This window comes from Aethalodelphis obliquidens, unplaced genomic scaffold, assembly GCF_003676395.1.
Source record: "Aethalodelphis obliquidens isolate GAN/ISIS:26980383/991018 unplaced genomic scaffold, ASM367639v1 scaffold23, whole genome shotgun sequence".
Classification (NCBI taxonomy): domain Eukaryota; kingdom Metazoa; phylum Chordata; class Mammalia; order Artiodactyla; family Delphinidae; genus Aethalodelphis; species Aethalodelphis obliquidens.
The window spans coordinates 25994844-26014849 of NW_020837967.1; the positions used below are offsets into that span (position 1 = coordinate 25994844).

A 20006-nucleotide genomic window follows, 5' to 3' on the forward strand; every position below is an offset into this window, starting at 1 on the left:
CATTTTTAAGTACTCAAAGATTTCACGTTAAGGCTTCTCCCAGACTTCTGCCACTAGCATGCCGTGGGATTCACCATCAGGCTTCATCATTCACACAGCACAGAGCAGTGGCTGTCCAACTTTTATGTGCACCAACCTGCAGGTTAAATTTGCTGACATTCAGGTCTCAGCACCCAGAGGTTCTGACTCAGGTGGAACTGAGTGGCATTTTAAACACCCCAAGTGATTCTGGGGCAAATGGTCCCTGGACCACACTCTGAAAAACAATGGTACATGTTTCTGACCATGGAAGAAAAAAAAGAAAAAACAAAAACGCTTCTCTAAAATATGATAAACATAAATTTCTCTGAAACATACTGAAGTATATTCTGAAGAACACAGAAAAACTGACAAGACTTAAAATTACTGGCAGTATATTTCATAGTATATGTTCACTTTTTGTTCAAAAAATCCTCTGTACACCTAAATAAAATGCACTGGATTTAGTCTAAGATTAGATATTTAGTCCTCTGAGGGGAGAAGATTCCTGAGAAATCAAGCATTTGAACAGTGTGTTGCTGCCCTGGGTGAGAACCACAGATGTCACTGTCATCCTTTCGACTATCCCATTTCAATTCACTCAATGTTATTACTCCTTAGCAATTATTCTGAACGGCACATTTTTAGATATCATTTTCAAACTAGCTAAGTGGTTGAGTGAAGCTATCCGAGACACCCAGTAGGAAGGCAGACAGACCGTGAGGCAGGAAGGTACCTAACATGCTCGAGGAGAGTCAAGGAAGTCAGTGCTGTAAGCTCAGCAAGTCGAGAGGAGGATCTAGAGACAGAATGTCAGAGAGGTAACAATGCTGCAGTCACAAATCACACACGGGACCTGCGGGCCATTGTCAAGGACATTCGAGAGGGTCTGCTGCCCTGAGAATAAACTGGAGTCAGAAGGTAGGAAAGCAGAAAAACCGGTTCGGAGGCTCAAGACTATTGGTCTGAGCAACTGAGAGGCTATAGTTTCTGCTTATCAAAATGCGGACGACTGGGAAAAGCAGGTTTGAGGGGGGAAAGTGAGCAGCTCAGTGTTGGACACTAATAAATAAAGTGCTTCCTGGGATAACAGATGTGCTAACTAACCTAGACTGGAGATTGGGAGGTTAGAGAAGCGACCTCTAAATTGAAGCCTGAAAAACAGGAAGGAATTAATGAGGCAAAGGGGAGTGGAGGAGAGACAGTATTCTAGAAAGAAACAGCACGTGTAAGTTACCCATGTGTGACAGAGCTCAATTAGCTTCAGAGAACTACAAGAGGGCTAGACACAGAGAGATGCAGCAAGGTGTTCACTGAAACATTTGTGCTTTACCTGGAGGGCACTGGGGAGACAAAAGATTTTTTCATAAAGAATGAGCAAATGTGCTTTTCTTAGAAGGCGATTCTGGCTGCAGTGTGGATAATGAACTGGGGAGAGGAGGGGACAGTAGACCACTGCTCTGATTTAGGCAAGAGGGGATCACGACCCCAGCTAGAAAAAATGAGTAAGAAAGGGAGGATGACAGCATTAAGAAAGTCAAGAGCGAAGCAAAGGAAAGGAAACCAAGATGCAGTTAAATGGACAACCAGGATACTGCACCCACACCTCAATGCTTACTGCATTACACAGTCAACCTAACACAGCACTGCAAAAACATACATACCCGTGCTAGATTATTTTCATTTTGAAAAATTCATCTTCACCAAACACAAGTCGCCAAATTTAGGTATTAACATGTACACTCTACCTACATACTTTAAACTTAAAAGACCAGTAATGACTCTTCCCTTAACCTTAAATGGCCCTCTATATAATTTCATGACACCTTTGTTTTATAACTTTGTAAGTATCTCATCTGTTAAGTAAAAACCAGAAAAGGCTGTATGTTCAAAAGAACCTACACTAGAATACATAGAACAAAAAATACAAAGAATAAAGAATACACAAGAATTTCTGAAATATGAAATTAGGATTTCTTCCCTTTTTAAAAGTAAATCCACCAGAAAATGGTATTTGACCAACAGAGTAAGTTTAAAATATTTAATACTCGGCATCTTGAGTCAAAATGATTACTTCCCGACAAAGCAAAAAAAATGAATACTATATTTAGTGGGCAACTTAAGACTTAAATTGGAAGCTGTATTGACACGGTCACAAACTAAATCACTTTTTTACATAAACAAAAATGATTTTTGAAGTATATACCATACAGTGAAAACTTCAGGGCTTCTGTTTATAAGAGTCTTGAAAAGTCTCAGCCTTATTTCTCAACTTAAACTTAATGAAGGCAGAGGAAACTACCATGCTGTTCTATCCTTCTCTATATACAGTGATGAAAATACTACATGAACACTGGAGAGAAATATTCCAAAGGTCCCCACACAAACAAAAGAAGCCATACATACTACACTTCTGGCAGGGACAGAGTTTTGGTTACCATGCAATGGTAGACAGACACCCAGCAAATATCTGAAAGCACCAAGCTAACAATGCTCTCTCTCTTAACAGCATGCCATCCTAAAAGATACGTATATCCAAACACAAAAAACGAACTTCTTACAACTAGAATCCAGTCAATATTCAGAGAGCTCTGGCTTCTATGATTCAACATTTTCTTTTTTTTAGGTTTCAAATTTTACTTGGTAGTAGTTCTTTAACACGATGCTTTGACATGTGTATTAAAAACCCAAATGCCACCCAATAAGCGTCTTCTGAAATAACACTGCAGAACACAACACAGAAGGTCCCCATATGCTTCCTGGCCTTCCTCCACTGACAGCGGTCTTAGTGATACTGAAAGGTTACAGAGAGGGAATATCTAGTATGTCCAAGAAGAGACGGCTAACAAACCCAACTTAGGCACCACTCTGACCAACAAGCCTGATTTTCTCCACCTGACAGAGGAGAAAGCATGATGATACACTATTCCAACATCACAAAAATAAATTAGTGCTTTTAAGCCAGAAGACAGCTTTTTAAAAACCACACATATCCTTAAGAATAAACATTGAGAGAAAAATTGGAAAGGTGATAAATTATGTGATGATCTTTAAAAAGATAACATTAGAATACACACATACAGAAAAGTAGATAGGAACCTTTAAAGCATCCACCTTAAGGAGTCTCCAATGATGAAAACTCTTACACACACTTAAGTACTCCTCCATTGAGAGTCTAGAGTATATTCACTCAAATATCTGAGGCCAATTCTTTAATCACTGAAGATGTGTTTGACTATTAAAAATAACTAATAATTCAGTGAAAATACTGGTAACTGAGGTAGGAGAAAAGTTGGCTAATATTGTTTGGTTAATATTGTTTCAGATCAAAAACAAAATGGGACTTAAGAGAAATTAAGATCGATCTGTTACTATGGCTCTTGATTTTCAGCAAGATGTGAATTCAACCCCAGAAGATCTCAACTGAGCCACTGCTGGACTGAAATAGTCTATGTTCTTTAAATGAGTTTACTTTTTTTTTTTTTTTTTTGGCGGTACGCGGGCCTCTCCCATTGCGGCTCTGGATGCGCAGGCTTAGCGGCCATGGCTCACGGGCCCAGCCGCTGCGCGGCATGTGGGATCTTCCCGGACCGGGGCACGAACCCGTGTCCCCTGCATCGGCAGGCGGACTCTCAACCACTGCGCCACCAGGGAAGCCCTGTATTCTTTTTTTTGCTGATGAAAAATGATCTTCAGTTAACATTTTAGTCACTTTTAGGAATAAAATCACAACACAATGAATCACTAATTAAAAATAATTAGAGCAGTAATTCTCAAGGGTGAAAGAAATGGAGCACCACATGTGAGAATTTCTGGGAAATTCTTAATTTCAGTAAGCTTGAAAAACCTTATTGAATATTCAAATATAAGGAAATTTGGGGAAAAAAAGACCAACAACCAAAACAAAAAGCCCTACAAAACAACAAAAACTCACCTTATTGTCCTGCCTAAATATATCATAGAAAGTACAACTGTAAGATCTCCTTAAATAGTGGGTGGTGCATGAACTTAAAAGGATTTGAGAAACAATTTACAAAAGGAACAGTAAAAAAATTAGTAAAGAGTCTGAAGTTTTAAATGTCATTATTCAGATTAAATATAGTATATTATAGTTTATCATATGGCAACCAATAGCAGTCTAACTATCAAGGTGACTTAAAAGAACTGGTAGGGCTTCCCTGGTGGCACAGTGGTTGAGAGTCTGCCTGCCAATGCAGGGGATGCGGGTTCGTGCCCCGGTCCAGGAAGATCCCACATGCCGCGGAGCGGCTGGGCCCATTGAGCCATGGCCACTGAGCCGGCGCATCCAGAGCCTGTGCTCTGTAACGGGAGAGGCCACAACAGTGAGAGGCCCACGTACCGCAAAAAAAAAAAAAGAACTGGTAATAATGTGTTGGAATTAACATACCAATTACTATACACAATTTTTTTAAAAAGTTTATTTAGATAGTTTCCTGAAAATGTGAATAACTGCTTGCTTCCTTCACAAACAGTAAAAAAGCAACTTCAATCCAACCTAAGAATTCTAGAATAGTAAATGCACATGAAAACAAACTCTCTGAGGTTTACTACCACTCACCCGTTTCTCACATGTACTAGATATGTAAAATGGCATTAAGTTTAACAGTACTGAGCACCTACATTTATATGCCAGGCCCTGATACAATTAAAATTAAAACACAGCCTCTGCCTTCTAGGAGCTTAGAGTAAGCAAACCACATATGTGAACAATTACAATTCACTGGACAGGAACTGTAAGAGAAATAGGTTCAAGGAAGGCTTCATACAATAAAAGAACTGGGATCCTGAAGGATTAAGAGGTTTGCCAAGAAAAACAAGGTGGGGTAGGGGTAATGAGAAGACAGTTTTGGTTGTGAAAAACACATACAAGGGGGACAAAAGTATCTAATGTTCTAGGACCGGGCAAGTAGTTTCTACGTGACTGTGTAGAGAGAAAAGAGGGGGGAGCTGAGAAAAGTTTGGACTCTTGGCCACGGTGACTCAGAAGATTTTCAATTCTTCAAATTTTCTAGCTTTGGTGTTTTTTTTGGTTTGTTTTGGCGGTACGCGGGCCTCTCACTGTTGTGGCCTCTCCTGTTGCGGAGCACAGGCTCCGGACGCGCAGGCTCAGCGGCCATGGCTCACGGGTCCAGCTGCTCCGCGGCATGCGGGATCTTCCCGGACCGGGGCACGAACCCACGTCCCCTGCCTCGGAAGGCGGACTCTCAACCACTGAGCCACCAGGGAAGCCCTAAATTTAAATTTTAAAACACTAAAACTTCTTAGTTGCATTAGCCACATTTCAAGTATTCAATAGGCACATGTGGCTAGTGGCTACCATACTGGAGAGCTCAGATACTGAACCTTTTCAACTACACAAACGTTCTTTTGGACAGTGGCTAACTAACCTACTCTCTTTCCCAAATATGAACGGACAACTTCAAACAGCAAACGTATGAGGAAACCAGTAACATGGAAGAGATAAACCAAACCCAGACAGAAAACTTTCTGAGGACACATATTTGACACAGGAAAAACTAGAATATAAAATCTCAAGTGTATTTCTACTGAATCAGTCATCAAATTACAATAAGTTATTTAAAAATTAAATCATCCAAAATAAAGCTTTCAACAGGTGGACAAAATGAACACAGCTTTCACTATAATTCTGGCACCAGGAGAACCTGCCATGGGATTCCTCTCCCCAGAGTACAATGTACACACATTCAAAAAGTATCCAAACACCTTTTTACTAAGCAAGAGATAAGAACAGAACCAAAACACATCTAACACAAACCCCAAAAGGAGAAGAGTCAGAAACAATTTTTAAAAAAGAGGGGGAGGGCTTCCCTGGTGGCGCAGTGGTTGAGAGTCTGCCTGCCGATGCAGGGGACACGGGTTCGTGCCCCGGTCCGGGAAGATCCCACATGCCGCGGAGCGGCTGGGCCCGTGAGCCATGGCCGCTAAGCCTGCGCATCCAGAGCCGCAATGGGAGAGGCCTGCGTACCGCCAAAAAAAAAAAAAAAGGGGGGGGGGAGGGTGGCAGGAGGAGGAGAGCGCGAATGACCCTTTCTAAGGGTTATCCTCCGGCTAAAACAGCCCTAAGCAGAAGTACAAAAAAAAAAAAGGACCACACTTAAGGAGAGACTGGTGAAGGAGAAATCCTCAAGACTCTCAAGCTGGGGGTGGGAGAGTAGAGGAAAGTGAGACATACGCATCGTAGTGGGTTAAGCTACCTATAAAAAAGAATTAGGTTTGACGTGGACTTCTCATTTGCAACTACGAATAGTAATCAATTTAGAAGTAGCTTCAAAAAAATTAAATAAAATTTTAAAAGATTCAAGGAAAAATGATTTTAATCTAGCCAAAAGATCATTCTCCATGTACAGAAACAAAATGAAGACATGTTTGGGCATAGCAAAGCCTCAGATTACCACCCATTAAAAAATAATAGTAATGAATCTTTATGTAAACATAAAAGTAGAACACATAAAGGAAAAAATGCTTTTAAAAAATAAGAAGTGAAATCAACTATCATACTGGAAAACTTTCTCACCTGTCAGAAAACAGATCAAGTAAACATTAAGAATAAAAGGATTTCTATTACACAGTAATGTACGACAGAATTAAAGAACTTGATCTAAACAGTTCTTTGTATCGAAGAGAAAAATACATTATTTTCAAACACCTCAAAAATATCTGCTGTAATTAAAGTATTCTGAGATAACGAGAAAAAAATCTTAATTCCAAAAGGCCAATAAAATGAGAATAACTAAAAGCCAAATAATAATTTTTAAAATACCTATTTACAACATTCATTTAGAAATTTGAAGGCACACTTCTAAATACTCCTGGACTTACAAAAAAAAAAAGGAAAAATCAAAACTGAAATCACCTTTAGGCCTGAATCAAAATGAAATCACTCTATAACTCTACATTAAAATCTATGTAATATGAACAAAGCAGCAAAGTTCAGAAAATTTACATGTCAACCCGTTCTACATTATCAAAGTAGGAACCAGAAGTTTCTCTATTAGTGAAATTTTGATACGGTTCCCAAACAAGATTGTAAGAGCAACAAAGAGGTCACCCAATGACAAATGCATGTCCAAACCTATCTATCTAGACTTGACACCAGAAATCAGTTTTTCCCTCAAAATACGCATATCAACTGCAATCCTCTTAAATTCTACTTCTACCATCTGAATCCAAACCCTCACCACCTCAAATCTACAGCACAACAAGCAGCGCTAACGATACACGGCTTTATATAATCAAAGGCTGGCTAACGTGCCCCGCATCAGCACACAGAAGGACAACCTGAAGGCCTAACTGTACAGTGTGCCCATGTGCAAGGACCCAAGGGGAAGTCCTGAAGAGCGTGTCATCCCCTGGGCTAATCACGACATGGTGCTGACAAAACTCCGGTTCAACGGCGAGCAGGAAGCCCACCGGTAGTTCTGCTCTAAGGAGACCTTACTTAGTGAACGCGAAAATCAACTGATACATACACTAAACAGTAATTCCCTATCTCTGCACTAAAAGTAAGTTTGACATTTAAATACTAAAATGAGTGCTACATTTTAAAACCTGTTCTTCCCAAGAATCAAGAACACCCCTAAATTATGAGAGTCAGCATCAGGGACTCACCCAACTCCTTGTCAAGGTAATAATAAATAAATCTAGCCCAAATCAAACTGACAAGGAAATCTGGAGGGCCCAAGTGCCTTGGGTCGACTTTTGCAAAATAATCAACACTGACATATAAGTTACATTACAAAGGAACTACCATAATTACACGAAAATACAAAACTGAGGTTGGTCTACAGCTTTAGACAGTACAGCCTTGTGACTTAACCCTTAAGAATATTCTTTATAACTTAAATGTCCCATGATAAACGAGACTCATCTCTATGCATAGAGTATTAAATACGAATACTTTAAAACCCTGATAAGGAGCCAACAGGCAGCAGGAACACATCGTCACAGAAAAGGCTGTGGGACAGTAGACACCACCACTTCTAACAGCCTATCTTACTGTGTTCCAACTCCCATGTTTTCCCCAGGGCTTCAATTTTCATAAACCACCAGCACATACTTTTATGAAGTTGGAAGAGTCTGGAAACTTATTCTTCACAAATGCATTATTAAATGCAGAAATATTTACCATGATCTTCTCATCTGAGCCAAAATATTCCAAAATAACATCTTTTTCTCGTATTGCTTTTTAGCTACCACAAAGGACTAGTTTTATGGGTACGGTACAGGTCAAAACCCTTCAGAAGATGCCAACACGATGCCATGCTCTTCGGGCGCACCGTCATACAATTCAGAAGTAATCAGAGATTAAACCAAAAGACTAGCACTATCTAAATACATCAAACACGCTCATCCTAAGTTTCCTTCAAAATGCAATTACAGTTGACCCTTGACCAACACAGGTTTGAATTGCATTGGTCCACTTACAGGCAGATTTCTTCCCCAATATACACATTTCACAGCACTACACGAGCTGAAGTTAGTTGAATCTGAAGCGCAGAACGACGGGTAAGGACGCTCGACTGTAAAGTCATACATAGAACGGCTACGGGGGAGGGGGCTGGCTGGCACCCTAACCCCACATCGTTCGACGGCCCGCTCTACTCCTCAGGACCAACTGCAGGAAGACGGTCTGCTAGCACCTGAGGTCGGCCTGAGCACGCCAACTCGGGTCAAGGCTCTGTGATCCAGAGAAACAAAAACCAGATGAAGCTTAGCACCGGGCTGTCTCAGGAAAGCCTGACTGCACGGGGGTGTGTGTGCCAGAAACACTCGATCTAAGTAAGAGCGGCAGCTTCAGATACAACCCAAACATATCCTGCAGGCCTGGCCAGCTGCTAATACTGGTTAAAAACTCCTCTGCTTCCCAGCATTAGTTCTACTCCGGAGCAATGGCCATTACATTAAATGCCACAGGATGCTAACTGAGCTATTTAATGCGTAACTGTATACAAATTATACTATTATCTGTGCATCAGAAAAGAAGGTGACAGAGAACAAAGTTCTCTGAAACTCCAGAAAGCACACAGTATGATCTGGCAAACAACCACTCTGACTTCTAGACTCCTAACGAGAAAATTCACCTTCCTTCATGTCCATCTCAGCGTTCCTCCTCTTGTGCGCACTCTGCCTAGGTCTACAGTCTGCATGTATCTAAATTAAACCAGTGTTTATTTAAAAATTCAGTTTTCTAGTCTCCCCTCCCCACCCGCCCCCCAATGCTCTGATTGATGATAATTCAGATGGAGTCAGGAACTTGTAGCTCTAAAAGCTTCCTAGGTGATTTGAATAGACAGCCAAATTTGGGGTAATTACCCTAAATTTGTGTTTTGGTTTACCCTTCCAACAATCCTAAACATCTCTCAACTGCAGAGCTCTGGATGAGCAGGTAACAAGCTAGCATGGCCCTGTAGCCCCTTCACGTACGTAACTCTCACCGATCAGACCCCTCACCTGGCAAGTGAAAATAATACCCAGGATGGTCCTTCCTAAGGAAGAAGGAAGAAAGCAGCGGTAGCTTGAGACTGGGGCTGCTGGTCTGACACCAACTCCTCCTCAGTCACAGGAATAAGAACAAACATCATAATGTACTATGTCACAGTCTGAGCACTTGGCTAGATGCTTCACAAGTGTTCCAAGGTTTGTCATTTTCATTCAACCCCACCGCAATCCTAGGGAGTGGACACAAAAACACAGAGCGAGTGACATGCCTGAAGTCGCCCAGCTACACGTTATCAGCGACTGGACTAAAACACAAATCTAACTGAAAGATGGCTCCACCCATTGGTTAAGGGTAAGAGAGAAGTGCTCACATTCTCTGAGCACTAACTAAAAGTATGTGTGGTCAGTCCTCTCACACTGATACTGCTGACACCAAATGTCTACTGAATCACTGTGAAAATACACTGAAGACGAGCCAAATAACCCCATAATACGAAACCATTTTTAATAAAATCTGCAAAAGCTATGTATAGGATCCTTCTCATATGTTATGGCACAAGAATGAGTCCTATGAAAACTACCGACAGGATCTGAGGCGATTTCATTTTCCCCCTTCTCTGCATTTTCTAGTTTTTCTATAATAAATTCATACTAACAAACAGAAATTGTAGTACAAGTAGCACTATACAGTTCAAGGGCCCATTAACTCCAACCCTGCCTGGCATAAAGATGCTGTTTCAGAAATCAAGCGGATAAAAAATTTCTTTAGAAAAATAGGAAAACGTGTTAAGCTAAATAGGTCAACAGGGTGATTATATTCTCCAGAACTGTGCTGTCCAATTCAGTAGCCACTAACCACATGTGGCAAGTAGGCACAGGAAATGTGGCCAGTCCCAACCGAAATATGCTGTAAGCGTAAAATACCAGATTTCAAAGACTTTGCACAAAAAAAGGATTACAAAAAAAATCTTAACAGTTTTTAAAACATTCAGTGCATGCCGAAGTGAGAATATTTTGGATACGCCAGGTTATATAAAATACACTAAAGCTCACTTCTACTTCAACGGCGCCACTAGAAAACTCGCCTTTGTGGCTCACTTTGCTTTTGCTGGGCAGTGCTGCTCTAAGACCTTGTCACTCACGTGCAGCCAACAACATGGCAACATCTGGGATCTTGTTAAAAAGGCAGACCCTTGGGCCCTACCCCAGAACTGCTGAGCTAGAAAATGCATTTTAGCAAGATCCCCAGATGTTCAGCATACACACGCATGTCTGAGAAACACTATTCCAGAAAACCAGTTTCATTTCCCTTTCAATCCTGACAATCCCAATAGTCTTTCATCTACCCATTTACTAAAATGTGCCAAGGTGTTAGGCACTGTTCTAGGCAACAGGGATACAAGGGGATAAAATCATCAACAAATTTACTCCCTGTTCTGGTGGAGTATATTCCAGAGGACAAGCAAAACTGTCAGTCCCGCTATAACACTTTGCGAAAAATGCAAATTTGTTTGAGCACTACTGATTTACCAGGAAACTACCTGAGCATGACACAGATTTCCCCACTTACCTACAAGCAATTTCACCCGGGAGAAACACGAGCTGCACCCAGCTGGACCAAGCTACACGGGGATTCATGGCACAGAGACATACGCCTCTAATACCTGCCAGCTACCCCAGCTCAGCGTCCGAGTTACGGGTCACATCCATCCACAGTCGGTGACAATTTTCAAAGGGTTATTTCAGATAACCCTCCTTCCATCACTTGACAGTAACTCACAAACTGCAGCCTTCCACAAGCTACTAACTTCAGGCCTTCGTCAAGGTAAAATGCCGCATCTGCTGTGTCGTTAGCGTACTCCTTGACCGTTTAACAAAGTTGTGCAAGCTCTTCGCAAGGCCGCCCCCTTCCTAACATGCCGCCAACAGTGTTCTTGGAGTCCTGTGCCCCACCCACGTCCCCCCCATAAACCCTGGGGTGCACTGTGCACGGCAACTTCCAGGAACACGTGCTGTAACACAATGACAAGAAAGCGGTAACATCAGGTCACCTAAGTACAAAGAAGGAACAAAGCAGTGGGAAGGACAGGCGATGACAGGACGGCTGAGTGCCTGCAACGGCAGGTAAGGCCTCTGGGAGAGGGTGGTACTTCAGCGGACACCCTACTGGAGAGACGGCACCAGGGGGACATACAGAAAGATGAACAAACCTGCTGCGGGGCCAGTGCGGACAGAGCGGCACCAACAAGGGGAATAGGCCACAGAAGTACCCAGACAGCAGGTTACACAGGGCTCATTACAGGCCTCGGTAAGTAACACAGTCAAGGGAGGGTCTCGAGCATGACAGCGATGTAAGCTGTCATTTTAACTGGACTACTCTGGCTACGTGCTGTGTGAAGCATAAAAGATGTGGGACACCATTCAAGAGGCTCCTGCAGAGTCCAGGCAAGAAGAGGAGGGGACAACAGTTTTACTTTAAGTACACACGGTCCCAGACTTACCACGGTTCGACTTAGGATTTGTTGACCTTACAATGATGTGGAAGCCAACAAGCAGGCGGTGGGAACCATACTTGTAATTTTGAATTCTGCTCTTCTCCCAGGCGAGCGATATGCAGTAGGATACGCCCTCAGGATCGGAGCTCCCAGTCAACCACGTGACCAGAAGGCGAACCACCCCTACACTTACAGCCATTCTGCTTTTCACCCTCAGTACAGCAGTCAGTAAGTTACACGCGACGTTCAACACTTTACTGTAAAGCAGGCTTTGTGTTAGATGATTTTACCCAAAATGCTTTTGCTCGTGTAAGTGTTCTGAGCACATTTAAGGTAGGTTACATGTATTAAATGCATTTCCAACTTAAGATATTTTCAACTTTTGATGGGTTTATCGAGAAGTAACCCCACTGTAAGTCCAGGAAGCTGTGTACTAAGTGGTTACAGCTGGAATACAACTTTAAGGTAGAGATAAGGTTTTATGTGTAGCAAAAAGACTTGCTTTCTACTTTCAACAATAGTAGGCTAAATAATTAGATTATATGTTCATCAGTAAAACAGGAATAATCCTGATCAGCCTAATTCAATGGGTTATGGGACCAGGTGAAAAACAATGTAAAAGGGCTTTCGAGATTATGAAGCATCACATAAATCATAAAAAGGAGAGTCTTCATAGGATATATTTTCAAGCCCTAAATAACTGGTTTTGAAATGACTGACGAACAGTATCTCCAGTTCTTAGCACAGGGTCGCAGAAGCAGAGTCCAGGTACAGATGTGGTCCCAGGTACAGAATCTCTACCAAGATACCCCAGCTCACTGCTGGCTCCACTCTTTCCAGCATCAACAAAATGGTTCCCTACATAAATCAAAACCATTCTGCACAACAAAATAAGACAAACAGAGCCTCACCAGGAAGACAACCTAGAATATATAAATTTTCTGTGAATTATGGACCAGAAATCCTAAGTATGTTACACCAAGAACTTTAAATACATCTTGCACAACTAAAACAGTTCAACTGAGACTGCCTTAAAAGATCAAAGTTCAACTGAGACTGCCTTAAACCATTCCAAAATATTTTTGATTGTGAAATTGAAATCCATTGTATCATAAATACATAATAACCACCTTTTTAAGAATAACAAATAGGTTAAAATGTGATGACTACAAGACAAATGACATGGTATGTGTTCAAACACACGCACAAATCTTTAGAGCAAGTATTTCCTAAAATTAAGGAATACTGAAGAGTTGAAAGATTAAAACTGTTTATCCACCAACCTTATTCTGTTCCTCTTGAAATGGAATACCTATTTCCTATGGAAACCCAATGCAAACCTATCTGCCTAGTTTATTACCTTACTATATATACACTGGACCAATAAAAATAGGTAATACTTATCTATTTTCACTAGACAAGAAAACACTTAATTCAAGTATCAGTGAATTTTAGATTCTATATGAAATTTCCAAGTTGCTTTGAAAACAAGCCTGTGTATACGAGGGCTTAACTTGAGAAAAATGGCTTCTTCCTAGTAAAATTGGCAAGCTTTCCCATTAAAACTTATTTTTAAAAGTACACTAACATGATCATCTGGTCTAGAACTACACACACACACACCACACAACCACAACCACACACACACACACACACACACACACACACACACACACACACACACGCACACCTACTATAATTCATTAAGATGTATCCGGAGCATTAAGATACAAATCAAGTCATCTTTATACTAATTTGTAATATAGTAAACACCCACCAAATAAAGTTCAAATATGCCTGAATGTTTCATCTCCAACAGTGTACACAAGTTACCAGAGTAGAGAGGACTAATTTCTAGACTAATCTGTCACTATGGGTTCCTTTCATAAAAGTAAATATTCCCTCATCTATAAACTGTAATACAGGGATACTATCTGTACTATCTACCTTCCAAGGTCAATGAGGATCAAATGAGACTGTTCATTTTTATAGTACTTTCTAACATTACAAATGCACAGCATATTTCGTTTTATTCCAAATGTAAAGTTATATGAATAACCGTAAGACCATACTGTGCAATTATCAGTCTATTATTTAATGTGAAAATACTAAAACATTACTAAATCATACTTTAAAAACTGTAAAAACACCAATTATCCCCAAATACTCCCTACTGAACAATTCCTTCAAATGTTACAGTAACTGTCATTTGACAACTGTATTAAGTACATTTCCAAATTTCTCCAGATATAGCTAAATGACAAAAAAAATAAAAGCTTTCATTATGCAGCTACAAACTTTAACATCTTTAGAAATGTAACCACTAAGGGCAATTTTTCCTTTGTACTCAAAGGTATATGAATGCTAACTCAAAAGCTATGCAAAATCACTGTTAAGTCCCACCAATCAGGGAGCCGATACAGAATATTTTTCAATTAACCAATGGAGCTATCTCCCCCCAAAAGATGTTTCTAACAAGTATGTTTCTGACAGTTAATTCTTAGAAGGATGATGAGAAAAATGGGACAACCCCCAAGAGGGTGAAGTTCTGTGGGACAGCTTTACAGAACCCTTGTAAAGACATCCCTCGTTCCTCAACTCATTTGTACTATCAACATTCTTAAAGTTACTTGGTAAAATTATCCTCAGGACTAGTTTTGTTAAAGAAAAACATACTTTAACGAAATGGAAAGAGTTTTAAAATTCCACAGAAGTACAAGTTCAACCAGTATTGTACTGTCATACTTCTGAAGTGGGGGGATGTAAGCTGCACCTTTAAAAACATGTCTAAGCTACAAAACCAAATCCAGTGTACCTTAAGATTCTTGTTTTTGGTTATTTTTAAACAAAAGATATTTTGCAGATAGATCAGGAAATATATAAAAATAACTTATTGCACCAAGTTAAACAACCTTCTAGGTAAGCTGTAATGTCACATAATTTCCCTTAATTACGACAGATAATCTACATTCCCTTTCATAAATCCTACAGGATAAAAACCTCCAATTCTTTTAACTGCACATACAAAGCTGGAATAAATCCTTTTTAGCTGCAGATTTCTGCGAGTGACGATCCTCCTCAATCCCTGCTTTCTGACTTACGATATACCTTAAAGTCATTTTATATATTACTCTGAATTGGCACTTTTCAAGGAAATCCAAGGTGCCATGGAAGAAATCTAGTGAATTACTGAAAAAAAATATGCTGTGATGTGGACGGATGCCAGTAAAGCCCCATTTGGTGGGGGGGGGGGGGTGTACACACATCCTTAAATTAGGTACTTATTAAAATTATGAGATTTTTTTTAAATCCTAAAATAAATATCAATTTGAAATTAGTTCAATAAATATAGTAACCTGTTCTTACATTAAATTGTTACTTACAAATGCTGAGTGCACAGATAATCCAACTCACTTGCACTTCACTTTGGATAATGGTTTTGACTGTTATGTGGACATTTATCTAAAATATGTATATATATATTTTTTCTTTGTTTTTTTTTGCGATACGGGGGCCTCTCACTGTTGTGGCCTCTCCCACTGCGGAGCACAGGCTCCGGACGCGCAGGCTCAGTGGCCATGGCTCACGGCCCAGCCGCTCCGCGGCACGTGAGATCCTCCTGGACCGGGGCACGAACCCGCGTCCCCTGCATCGGCAGGCGGACTCAACCACTGCGCCACCAGGGAAGCCCTGAATTCATATTTATTTAAAGATAAAAATCTCAGGGAATAAAAATGCCTGTAATAAAATTACATATTCCCTTTAAATCTGTTTCAAACTCTCATTAGCAAGGAAAAAACAAAAAAACACCTGGAGTCAAAGTATAATGACTAAATATATCAGTATTAACTGAGGGAAGAATCACCACTTCACATCTTTAAAACACAGAATTAACATCAAAGATGCACTCTGAGCTCAAGAATGTAGATTTGATTTTATGGTATTCATTATTATTCCTACCTAGTGTAAAGTAATATGGTAGCCAGGTATATGAGAGACGATACAGTCAGGGATGAAGTTAGTATTAGTTAAAAGGCTCCAGAGAAAGAAAAGCAAACAGCTAAAAAAGCAAATCAGAAAGTGGGGTTTTAACTGAGCAAGGGACTAGATCAGAAAAATAAGTTTCTTTACAAATGGAGCTAAAGAACCATCAGCAAGTAGATGCAAATAAAAAGGAAACTAAAAGCAAACAAGAAATATCTGGACTACACATAGAAAGGAAAACTAAAATCAAAATGAAGAAAGAAAAAGTACAGAAAAAGCAAGCAGCTCGACCACCACCAGAGTGGTGGTGACTCTCCAGAGTCAGCGCCTTTAAGAATAGCTTCAAGGCCAGGATCACATCTTAGCATTACTTCCAGGAATACCACACAACTGCTGACACATAGCAGATGCCCAATGTTTGCTGAATGAATGAGCAACAAAATGTTCTTGGGATTATTTCACCTGTAAAAGAATTTACCAGGCGTGATTCACTGTAAATGTATGAAAGCATTTACAGAAGTTTCCTAGAGTACTTAAAATGACCTCCTTCCTGGATTTGGGGATACATGATAGATTAACCAGATCAGAATCACTAAAAGAGAACCTGGGATACTTATCCATAAGGAGATGAGGTGCCACATCCTATTTAGTCACAGTCACCAAAATTTTAAAGATAAAGCAAAATACAGTGCAAACAATACTGCTTTCTAAGAGCTAACATTTGAAATGAAATCCACTACAGAAGAGTGGTTGGTAATAGAATCATCTTGACTACACATACACTATGAAAACTTACCTACAAAATTAAAAACGTTAATAGTTTAAGTAATTCTGTCCAGGAACTTGTAACGCTAAATAACCGAACCCATCTGCTGTTACTTACAAACCAATATACAGGTTATCTGTGTAAGTAGCACAGAACTATACTATATTTAATGGAGAACTATATTCCCCTCCCATTCAATAACCATCCAAATGTTCCATCTCAATGCAATCTTCTGATCATTATTAATTTCCTCAACCCAGTAATTATATACAGAGGAGACCGATGTTTCTCAATATCTCATCATACTGAGTATAGCTGACTTCTACCCTAGGAGGCAAAGAAGAGAACCAGAAGATGCAGGATTTTTTTTTTTGAAGTAAAAGCAAAATATTGAGAAGCTAGTTGAAAATCAGACAGAAAGCCACGTGAGACTACCGAGTTTCCTTAGAAGTTTATAAAGGCACAATCAATAGGGTATATTTATTTCGAACACGTTATCTATTAAGCAATTTAAGATCTTATAACAGGGAAAAATAGAGATTAATTGCCTCAGGGAAACTGGTTTATCCCTCAATGCATTCTTTAGACATGAAATCTGATTATTTTGGTAAATTTGGCCACATTAAGTCTGAAAACAGTTAAGAGTTTAACTTTTTTTCTTGGCCTTCCACCTACCACAAAGAACTTGAGGCAAAGGAACAGCTGAAGTTACCCTTATACCATTGAGGCTTTTAACAAGGTGAATACGTGAAGAAATATACAAGTTACATTAATAAGATCCTAGGGAACAGGAAAAATCTCATTTAAATGTTCACAGCAAAAAGTTAAGAAAAATTTTCTGAATCACAAATGATTTTTTTAACCTGTGAACTGTCTCAAAATACCTACTAAATTTTTAAATTCGCACTTCACCATTAGGAGACACGGCTGAACTCCTTAAAAAAAAAAAATTCAAGCAGAAACAAGGATCTCAAAATAAACCAAGCCAAATAAACTGAAATCTTTACTTGAAGAGGTGAAGGTTCCTTTCTGGGAAAAACGTCCTGCATTTTTCCCTCACCATTAATAAAGTACTGGTAGGCTACATTCATAAATGCATTCTCTATCAGCTACTGGACTCCAGTTTTGGATCCTCAGGTCAGCATCTGTTATCTCTACATCACTTGTTTGGGAATCACATAAATAAAAATAAAACATTCTGATGACATAACCATACAGTAACGTCTGCAAGCTGGAAACATGACTGACACCTTTTGTTTTATACAGAATTATCATGAAAAACCAACATGTGAAAGTTTCAACCAAAAAGCTACTCACCACCATCCCTCTCTCTAACTCTGTGAATATGCACATTTTTGGCCTTACTGTGACCTGTGCTGTCACTATATTTGTTTTCAGGACTATCAGATCTCCGCAACATTTTATTTGGTGGTGAAGGATCTGCGGCGTCTCGCATTTTTTCATGTCTGTGATCACCGCTACTGGGGTGACTCTTCGATGAATACTTAAGTGCCTGTAAAACATCACCCCCCCCAAAAATAAGAGAATTAAAACATTGAACTCAACTTTCTGGGTTAGTTCTACTGTAAAACTTGGCATATTAACTTCATTCAGTTTTATGAATTTGTATCAAGAAAACTAAAATTTCCTTTTCCAAGTCTGTCTTTAAGTTATTCAAACAAGACCTAAATGACTAAGAGTTACTGTAAGGCTCCTCATACAAATCAAAATACCACATTCAAAAAAAAAAAGATCCACTCCACTAATTATCTTGTAAATACAAGAAATCAGACACTTTGGTAAATTAACTCCTCAATAAATTTTTCTGGGAATTAGAAAGTTTAATCTAAAGGAGAGTACTACCGTCATCCCGTTTTTGCTCTGCAACTGCTACGCTAGACACAAGATATCAGCAAGCATGCAGAGGTTTCTGCAATCCAACAACACAAAAGCGTCACTTTCTCCAATGCTTGGACTCACCCATGTAAAGCATTTGGGACCTGACTTCACTGCTCTTGCAGGTGCGGGAAATAATTTTAAGAGGCAGAAAGAAACGCTGGCTGATACTTCTGACCTATCACGGCGGAACTTAATGGAACTCCCTCGCAATAACGTATCTGAGACAACCACGACATGGCAGTCTTTCAAACCGCATCATCAATTATGCTTTGGAGGGCCCGGCTCAACAGGGTTTGACCTCTGACTTATGCAAACTAATGAACACTGTTTTGCACATCAGGGGGCCTAGGGTTTTTAACTTGGGCTTTTAACAAATCATGCTAGCCAGTAACACTACCGTCAGCTTAGAAACCTGCTCTCCTACCCGGTAAGGGATCAGACGCAGAAAGTATTTCCTTCTAGTGTCATCTGAGCGCTGCCAACCATGTCTGAGACCCGCCCCACCGCCGGAACCAGGGGCCACTTCTACCAGGACTTTTTTTTTTTTTTTAAATTACAGGTTTACGTGCAGCCGCCGCAGGCACACACTAGAAGCACCTTCCTTACTTAGAGCGGCTGCCCCAGCACCCAAAGACCTCAACTCCGGCAGGAACAAAAGCGCCATCTTCCACTAGCAATGCACTTAGCCGCCCCGAAAACAAACTGCGAAGGGAGAGCGCTCCACCGCGCGCCCAGGAGTCGCAAACCCGTCGGCAGCCTCGCCCCAGCCTCGCGTCTACTCTGGACACCTTTCCGGCAACTTCTCGTCGCCCCGCTACAAAGGAGCGTGGCTCCAGAGGCCCCCGCGCCTCGCCCCACCGAGTCCCTCCCGCCCAGAGGCCCGAGTCCGGCCCCGCCCGGCCGAGATGGGCTCCGCTCGCCACGCGGAGCTGCGCTTCCTCCAGTCACCTGTCAAGATGAGCGCCCACACCTCGACGGCGAGCGCCGCGGGGGCCGAGCGCAGGCTGCGGGCGCCGCGGAGCCGTGGCCCCGAAGGGCCTGCAGCGGCTCGCGAAGCCTGCGCTCGAGTAGCGGCTCCTCCCTCCCCGCCGGCCCCGCCGCCCCGCCGGCCCCGCCGGCCCCTCCGGCCCGCGCCCGGCCCGCGGGTACCTGGTAAGGCTGCGCGTCCCCCCGCCGGTCGTGACAGCTGGAAAACAGGAAGAGAAGCGGCCTGAGGCCGGGGGCCCCGGCGCCCCCCCCCGCGGAGCCCCCGGAGCCCGCCCGCGCGCACACGCACACTCGCGCCCGCCGCCGCCCGCCGCCCGCGCGGCCGCTCCCCCTCCCGGCTGCTCCGGATCAGGGTTAACAACAAAAATGGCGGCGAG

At 41.3% G+C, this 20006-nt stretch overlaps 1 protein-coding gene across 8 annotated transcripts in view; it reads right to left on the reverse strand.

The window, feature by feature from the left end:
- The window catches only part of WAC (WW domain containing adaptor with coiled-coil), an 84728-nt gene that overhangs the window by 63923 nt on the left and 799 nt on the right, over positions 1 to 20006 (reverse strand). For 6 of the 8 annotated variants that reach the window (XR_003436062.1, XM_027122026.1, XM_027122025.1 and 3 more), the window contains exons 2-3: positions 19792 to 19828; positions 18061 to 18256 (exon numbers count right to left, since the gene is read on the reverse strand). Coding sequence is in view for 7 of the 8 variants with exons in the window: in XM_027122026.1 (XP_026977827.1) it covers positions 18061 to 18256; positions 19792 to 19828 (233 nt within the window). In the remaining variant the exon portion in view is untranslated. The remainder of the gene's footprint in view (positions 1 to 18060; positions 18257 to 19791; positions 19829 to 20006) is intronic. The other 2 variants (XM_027122029.1, XM_027122030.1) reach the window with 1 other exon arrangement.